The sequence below is a fragment of the Panicum virgatum genome, chromosome 6K (assembly GCF_016808335.1).
Source record: "Panicum virgatum strain AP13 chromosome 6K, P.virgatum_v5, whole genome shotgun sequence".
NCBI classification, from domain to species: Eukaryota; Viridiplantae; Streptophyta; class Magnoliopsida; order Poales; family Poaceae; genus Panicum; species Panicum virgatum.
In genome coordinates this window covers 6,776,384-6,784,642 of record NC_053141.1, presented here as the reverse complement: position 1 = coordinate 6,784,642, position 8,259 = coordinate 6,776,384, and the positions used below count along the sequence as shown (strand labels likewise).

The 8,259-nt window shown below is 46.6% G+C and overlaps 2 protein-coding genes across 3 annotated transcripts; one reads left to right on the top strand and one right to left on the bottom strand.

Moving 5' to 3' along the window:
* The first annotated feature begins 3,147 nt into the window (after nucleotides 1-3,147).
* On the top strand, nucleotides 3,148-6,730 carry LOC120711490 (acyl-CoA-binding domain-containing protein 1). 2 transcript variants are annotated; one of them, XM_039997044.1, is made up of 4 exons: nucleotides 3,148-3,304; nucleotides 3,893-4,010; nucleotides 6,250-6,312; nucleotides 6,458-6,730. In XM_039997044.1, exons 1-4 carry the CDS (start codon nucleotides 3,293-3,295, stop codon nucleotides 6,532-6,534), a joined length of 270 nt encoding a protein of 89 aa, XP_039852978.1. In that variant the 5' UTR covers nucleotides 3,148-3,292; the 3' UTR covers nucleotides 6,535-6,730. The 2 variants fall into 2 exon arrangements, with proteins under 2 accessions (XP_039852978.1, XP_039852979.1); XM_039997045.1 differs by lacking the exon at nucleotides 3,148-3,304 and adding an exon at nucleotides 3,329-3,690 and having other exon boundaries at nucleotides 6,458-6,724.
* Nucleotides 6,731-6,832: 102 nt separating this feature from the next.
* On the bottom strand, nucleotides 6,833-8,239 carry LOC120711488. The gene has a single exon (XM_039997041.1). It carries the CDS (start codon nucleotides 7,546-7,548, stop codon nucleotides 6,961-6,963), a length of 588 nt encoding a protein of 195 aa, XP_039852975.1. The 5' UTR covers nucleotides 7,549-8,239; the 3' UTR covers nucleotides 6,833-6,960.
* Nucleotides 8,240-8,259: the final 20 nt, after the last annotated feature.

Sequence of the window (8,259 nt, the reverse complement as noted above, 5' to 3'; positions counted from 1 at the left end):
CTCTCTAACTATGCCCTCGGATTTGAAAACGGTGGATTGTAGCTCGATTCCGGCGAACTGCCATGGGTTGCAGTTCCGCGAAAACTAATTGCAACAACGAAAATAGATCAATTGCAACGACGACACCATATCCATTGCAACAAGACGGATTTTAATTTCTCGTTCCTCTGTTCATGTACAGAGGAAGGCCGCCCTCGTCGATCTCCCGGATTAGGCCACCAAAGCTCGGTTCCTTTGGTGGTGAGCACCCTAAGGCCCTCCTCTACCTCCCCCCAAGCATCGCCCCTTGCTATCCCCTCATGTACAGAGCTCCCCATAAGATCCAAAATCATCATCCATGGTTGTCCATGGTCCCCTCCTTTCCCAGCAGCAAACCCCATCGGGAATCCCCAAAACCGAATCCCCCACCCTCCTCTCTCTAACCATGCCCTCAGATTTGGAAACGGTGGACTATATCTCGATTCCGCCGAAGCTCCGATGAACTGGCATGGGACTAGTACAGTAGCAGTTCCGCAAAGACCAATTGCAACAGCGGGAATATACCAATTGTAACGAGGACACCGTATCAATTGCAACGCGACGGAAAGTGCACTCTAAACAGTAAATGCACAGACCGCGGCGGTTGCAACTGCACCAATTGCAACTCGATGGACAAGTTGCAACTGTACGCCAATCAGACCCAACCCAATTGCAACTAGAGACGGACCAGTTGCAGTTGCGTGCAACCAATTGCAACTGCGGCACTAGAGCAATTGCAACAGCGACACCATACTAATTGCAACTGACGAAACTATTGCGACAAATTTGATCCTGTTGCAACTAAATATGAATCAATTGCAACTGGGCCCGACCCAGTTGCAACCTGACATGAACCAATTGCAACTAGAGGCGACCCAGTTGCAACTACACGACGAGCTCAGTTGCAACCAGAGGGTGGGTGCATTCTCTGCTGGATTTTAAACCGAATAACATGGAATCAGAGTACACAGTGACCTTAACAATCAACATATATATAGCCTGGCTGGAAGAAGGGACAAGATCACATTCCCAGGCAAGGGTGATGAGCAACCAAACAAGGTACCTCTGCCGACCAGTCGACCACGTCTTTGTGATCGATGAGAAGGCGCACGATGTGTACAAGAGAGAAGGCAACCTTAGTCGATTCCACTCGATCCGTGCTTTATAGGATGGGGACGCCGGCATCTTATCTGGTCATCACAAAGAGAGGTGATCGATGATGTCGAATCTATGCCCATTGTCACGGCACCACTAGCTCGCAGCAGCATATTTTTGTTTGCGGCAGCCACTTTCAGAAGATGGAGGGATGGATGCATTTGCTGCCGTTCTTTTCGTCCTCTGACCGGTGCCATTTGGGTGTAGTATGCCAACGTCTTTCACATCACTACTATATTTGAATGTTTGGCATATACATGTTTTTTTTTGTTTTTCACATCACTACTATATTTGAACATTTTTTGCATCACTGTAGCCAATCATCGATTAATTACTGTCATTAGATTCGTCGCGAAAAGTTACACTCATTCCTGAAGAGGTTTTGCAAATAGACTTCATTTAGTAGTCCTTGCATACAAGATTTTTTCCTAGAAGTTCCTAGAATAGAAGGAACCAAGCAGGGCCGATGTTTTCATATTGCCTTCCTGTCTAATATTTAGTCCTATGCTTACATCATACTGCATCATGCTCCGGCTACCCTATGGTTCAAGACAAGGTAAGACGACCAAAAGGGCGTGGATAGGGACAAGGCGTGAACATGCATAATTTCAAGTCATGGTTCCAACACAAGGCAAAACAAGAGTGGTTTTGGTCATTTGCCTCTGTGAAAATGTAATCCTTTTGGGATGAAAAAGGGTTGCTGCTGTAGGCCAATGGCTACTCTCTCCGTCCCTAAATAACTGTCGCTTTCGCTTCCCGAGAAACAACTTTGATTAATTTTATATAAAAAATATTAGTATTTATGATACATAATTGGTATCATTAGATAGATCTTTTAATCTAGTTTTTTAATAAATTTATTTGAAGATACAAACGTTGCTCGTATTTTCTACAAATCGAGTCAAACTTGTGATACGCACATCGAAGACGACACTTAAAAAGAGAGAATGTAGTATGGTCAATTGTTGGAATCTAACTGTGGTTGCTTGATGATTGAACTCCATGCATGCAAGCTCTGATCAATCGATTGTAGGATAGGGACGCACGCCAGTGGTGAGATTCTAATTCTGTGCCCACTGTCATAGCGCCAGTAGCTAGCAGTAGCATGTTTTGCAGCCACTTGGCTGGTGCCATTTGAGCATATGCTAGTTCTGTTCCATCTGCTTCTGCTGGCACGCATCCTGATCATTGCTGCGAGATGCTCGTCATCTGATCTTTTTGGGCAATGTACTCAACCATGACAATGGCAGAAGCAGCTCACAATATGTGACAGTTATTTGTTTTGATTTCAAACACTCGATGCAAATATGCTTGAACAGGGCAGTAATTCGTGCACAAATCCATATCCCAATGAGAAAACTGTTGAGTACAAGTTGTACTGTACTGTACTGTTGTGTCTGCTGCTTTAGCCTGTAGGCTCTCAGTACCTGTGTATCTGGCTGGGAAAACAGTTGCATGTTTGCAAGCTACTTGTTTGTGATGAATGTCTGTGCTGCGTGGCCTACCATGTGCAATGTCTTGACTGCTACCCGTTAATAGTGTCAGGTCCCCCTCAAAAAATAGTTAATAGTGTCACTTGGGGGTTAGTTGATGCCTTCAATGCCTCCATGGCCAAGCAGTAGCTGCTAACTTTTTTTTTTTTTTTGAAAGGAGCTGCTAACTGATTCACATTCAGTTACCAATGCGCTTCCTCCTGTTTTTATCACTCCCTTCAGTGAACCTTTATAATTCAATAAATTCCAGTGCCGCATTAAGAACAATGAGAAGTTCTCTGAATAAGGAAAAGTAAGAACTGTTTCGAGTAATAGAAAAAGGCAACAATTTCTTTGTTAATAAATGGCTCATCCATGATGAGCATATATTCTTCAACAATTTGCGTTCTTTTCTTGACCTTACTTTTTTTTTGTTAAAATTGTCGAAATTATTATGAGGGCCTCTCTGCAAAACTTTGCCCAATTTCAGGGGGCCTTCGTAATTAAAATTTGAAACAGGGGGTCTGTCACTACGTAGTAATTCCAGCATTGCGCTATAAAAAGCAGATCCGATCTGGTCGGCAGTCATCGTTAAAACCGAGAAGAGACCAAGGCCAAAGGAAAACAAATCTTAAAACCTCGAAGCCATGGGTCTGCAGGTACACGGCTCACTCCATTATCTGTTACTGTCTTGTTATCCATTTAATCATCTCCATGATGTGTTCTTCTTATCATCCGGTTCTGAATTCCCAGCTCCGTTTATATTCTTGCCCTGTAACCCAGTGTTGGTAGGAGCTCCGTTAGATTATCCAGTGAACCGATCTAGACTTGGGAATCCGGTGCTGCATGGTCTTAATTTCTGCCCAGATTTGTATGCGTAGCCAAGATCTGGTGGGTTCAGACAGTGGATTCTGAAGCACTTGGAACTGTAGATGCTTTGCCCTTTGATGTGTTCATGCTAAGAGGGGATCCAACAGATTTAGGCCGTCGTGGTTCCTGACTCCTGAGCAGCAGCTATTGTTGAGTTTTCGTGATGCCTTCGGATGTAAGATGTGAAATTCCCTGTTAGTTTACATAAGTGGGATCTCTGCGTTTTCTATAATTCCGTCGAAAAATAGTGAGGAAACACGTGGGCCAAAGAGTTCTTAAAGAGATTGACACGAAAGATTAACTTGTCAAATAATTGAGCCTGATATTGTAAGCGAAGCGTTCATAAACATGACCCGAGAGCTTTACCCCTGTTGCAGGAGGAATTTGAGGAGTATGCTGAAAAGGCGAAGACCTTGCCCGATAGCACGAGCAATGAGAACAAGCTGATCCTCTACGGACTTTACAAGCAGGCCACTGTTGGAAACGTGAATACCCGTAAGTATATATCAGACAGCTATTTTTGTTTTTCTTTTTCCAGTTCTCATTGTAAGTTTGTAGCGTGGATGAAATTCTTAGTTTGCACAAACCCAATTTATTATAATGCCATGGTTCAATACTATTCCCAGCATGGATAGTGCGTAACTTTGTGTCATCCTAATTCCATAGAAGTTTGACAATTTAAAGATCCAAATATTGATGATAATGCAATTTTGAGACTGTACCTAAGAGTATAAAAATAAGGGAAAACTCCTATAGCAAGCAAACAGAACAATAAACAATAATATGAATTATTTAATATAATCTCTTTTATTCTCCCTAGGTTTAGAATTTAAATTTCAACGACAGTATTGGGATGTGTTAAGTAGGACAGAAACAAAAAGTTATGCAAGCTAGTGGATCACCTAAGCCCGCAGTTCCTTATTTGTATTCTTGAATCCAATAGTGTTGAATGGGATTGCCAAATGGTGGGGATGCAATGCCCTCATAAAAAATGGTGGGGATGTAATAGATGCTAACGCAATCAACTAATATTGAAGCACATTTTTGTAAGCCCTATCCTGCACCAGCAAGAATAGAAATGCCCTATTCTGCATATCTATTCAGAGGTGAAATTTTTCTGCACTGAGCTGCTGATGAATGGTAAACTCGTGTTCATAGTGTTTGTCTGAGTAACTGAGTAATGCAATTAAAGAAATGTATTGTTTGTAGAATTATATGCTTCAATTCGTTTATATGCATTTTTTTGGCTTTCTGTGCAAAAGAAGTGTACCCAGTGATAGTCTAGATCTTATTTGAGTAAAGTCCATTTTTGGCCATCCAACTCTTGCCTCGGTTTGGTTTTAGCCATCGAACTCCAAAACCGGGTATCCTTGGCCATCGAACTCTCAAAACCGTTCATATTTAGCCATCCCGGTGGTTTTGGATGTGGTTTTGCTGACGTGGCTGCCACATGTTGGTGGGACCTACCTGTCATTTTTTTATCTCTCTCATATTTCTCTCTTTCTTCCCCCTCTCTCTCCTATTTCTCTCTCCGCCGCGTGCAGGGCCCTCCCTCCTCTCCGGCGTGTGCGGCCCTCCACCCCCTCCCTCCTCTCCGGCCCCCTCCCTTGCTCCCACGGCTGGTGGCCTGCGCGGCGCGGGCGTGAAGGCCGATGCGGGAGCGGCGGCCGGCCTCGCGAGGAACGGCGGAGAGCCTCGGCGGGCCTCCGGTGGCGCTGGCCCGTGGTGGGGCTGCAGCTCGCTTGCTTGGCGGCGCTGGCCCGCGGCGGCGCTCGAGCTCGCCAAGCCGGCGGTGCAGGCCCGAGGCGGAGCTCGAGCTCGCCCGGCCGCCTCGCATGCCTAGGCGACCATCGCCTCCCTCTTCTCGGCCGCCTCGGCACGAACCGATCTCGGGAGCTGCCGCCTTCTCCGCGACGACGTCGGCGAGCTTCCTGTAGCGACTCCGTCCGCAGGTGGTGCCATCCCCTTGCTGCAGCACGTCGGCGAGGCCCGAGTGGCTGCGCCCCTCACGCGCCATGGCCGCCGCGCCGCCGCCGACTGGACCAGCAACGGCGCTCGCTAGCTCCATCCGAGCTCGCCCGCCGCGCGCTGCAACAGAGGGAGAGGGGGGAGAGGGAGGCGCCGCCGGCTGAGGTCGGAATTGGGTCGCCGGGCACGAGGAGGAGGGAGAGAGAGAGACCGGCAGAGCTCCGAGGACGCCGCGCCATGGCCTCCGCCGGCGAGCAGGAAGGAGAGAGAGGAGGAAGGAGATGAGATAGGAGAGAGAAAGAGGGAGATAGAGAGAAGAGAGAGGGGTTGTAATGCTGACAAGTGGGCCCCACTGCCACGCGGCGTCCACGTCAGCGAAACCGGCCACCAAAACAGCCGGATGGCCAAATGTGAACGGTTTTAATAGTTCAGTGGTCAAAGATACCCGGTTTTGGAGTTCGATGGCTAAAACCAAACCGAGGCAAGAGTTGGATGGCCAAAAATGGACTTTACTCATCTTATTTATACAGACTCATGGTCATGTTTCACTTATAACTAAGTCACAATTATGCTCCGCCTGAAGTTCTAGTTAGTTCTATATCTGAATTTAATCCGCTGCTATTAATACCTCACAGAATGGTGACATTTTTCTCGCAGCTCATAGTCTGTTATTGTCATTGTGTTCTTTGTATATCTTCTGTGTTTACGGTAATACTTATTCATCACAACTGTGCTTACATGTTTGTTTGTTAATAAATTTCTGAAGCTCGTCCTGGCATATTACACCAGAGGGACAGGGCCAAGTGGGATGCATGGAAGGCTGTTGAAGGTTCATATACTTATCTGATCCTTGTATTTTGGGCAACTTAAATTTTGCTGTCTACCACAATACTAGTGTTTTACAAGGGCACATATATTCTAGTAGTAGCATAAGTTAGCGTATAGTAATTGCTAAAAAATTGCGATGTTTGCAGGAAAATCCAAGGAAGAGGCAATGAGTGACTACATCACCAAGGTGAAGCAGCTCCAGGAGGAGGCTGCCAACTGCTGAACCAAACAGCTGCTGTCAGATGAGCTCCTATGCCATCTGATGATGATGAAAGCTTGATCATTTGATCCACTGGGGATGTGAAATATGTACCTGTTTATGTATTGTTTACCTAAGTTTCCCATCCATCCATCTATCTATCTGTGAAGACTTTAATCTTCTATTTATGATATCTGTGCCTGTGTGATACTGAGTTGCATAGTAAGTCTGTTTCTGAGACAAATCTAAGCAGGCAAAATAACAGTAGGTAAGTCTGCCGAAGTTAAATTAAAAGAGCAAAACTACTGATTAGAAAGCAAAATAACGAGCTTAATCTAACGATATATTAGGCTAGTAGCACTGTGATGATTATATACTCTTGGGGATATGTTCCTTCTACACATGCTGAATGCCAAGAAACAAGACACTGTCCTGAAAAGCATGACATGTTCAGAAGTATTCATATCCCCAAACTTTCCCGCCGGAGAAGCTGTTCAGGCAAAGCACGCACGCGACCAGCAGCACAGCTGGGATCCACCAGCTGCCGCCGTCGTCGGAGAACATGGCGCACAGCACCAGGCACAGCAGCAGCAGCATGTAGAACCCCAGCCCGGTGCCGCCGCTGCCGCCGGCACCACCGCCCCACTCACCGCCGAAGCCGCCGCCGCCGTACCCTCTGTCCGGACGGTAGTAGTATATGCCGGCGAAGTAGGCCGCCACCAGCAACAGGAGCGCGGTGAGCATGATGTTCTGGATCAGGAACATGACCACCAGCAGCGCCACGGGCACCAACACCACCTCGCTCTGGCTGCCGGCGACGGCCAGGGCGAGCAGCAGCAGCCCGGCGCCGAGGACCAGGACCACGGCGTTGTCCGTCACCGTCTCCTGCACCTCGGTCACCTGCTCGTACCACTCCATCAGGGTCTCCTGGCAGATGACCCAGCCCAGGGCCACCACGATGAGGAGCGGCACCACCGGTGATGGCCCCCGGCTTGCCGCCCACGCCGGCGGCTTGCCCGGGCTTCCCCAGTGGCTCATGATCAATACCTCCACTGCTCAACTGATGATCTGAACTCTGAAGATGTTTTTTTGCTGTTCTATGCAACAGCAGATTACTTGTTGCCAATGGCAATGCAGGCCGGATCAGTTCCTGGTATATATGGATGCGTGCTCATCCTGTTCCAACTAATTTTAACCACCAGATTTTTGTATATGTAAAGCTGATGTGTGATGTCTGGATTGTAGTTAGGGCAGGAGCCAACTTTGATCTGGTAGATGAGCTGATCTCAGAGAAAGATGACACACAAGACAAGGATTTGCAGGTCAGGTCATTCTCATGCTTAAGTCACAATCACAAAATAAACTAGGGCTTAATGAGAAAAGTATTCTTTTTATCGACTCCATTAAGACGTAAAAGTCGACTGAGTAACTGAAAGCGATGGCTGATATCATAAGCCGGACCATGGATCACTTCAACCACAAAAACTGTCAAACCATAGTGGGAGTAGTTATGAGCCTCAGTACAATCACCTTTATTGTAATGTAAGGTAGTGATGAACCTGAAGTTGTCGATCACGAGGGAAATTTGCGGCTTGTTCAGATTGTCCACAAAGTTCAGTGAATTATAGCACATCATTTTCTACAGGTCATAAAAAATATGATTCTGCTGTAGGTTCTAGAATCTGTGTATGACGATGTATTGATCTTTGAAGTTTGGATTAGGCTTGAGTAGCAGAAACCTTTTGCAAA

Coding starts and splice junctions, on each gene's coding strand:
- LOC120711490 (XM_039997044.1), top strand. Junction 4,011..6,249: donor TGTTGGAAACGTGAATACCC/GTAAGTATATAT, acceptor AAATTTCTGAAG/CTCGTCCTGGCATATTACAC. Junction 6,313..6,457: donor TGCATGGAAGGCTGTTGAAG/GTTCATATACTT, acceptor CGATGTTTGCAG/GAAAATCCAAGGAAGAGGCA.
- LOC120711488 (XM_039997041.1), bottom strand. CDS start 7,548: ATGAGCCACTGGGGAAGCCCGGGCAAGCCGCCGGCGTGGGCGGCAAGC.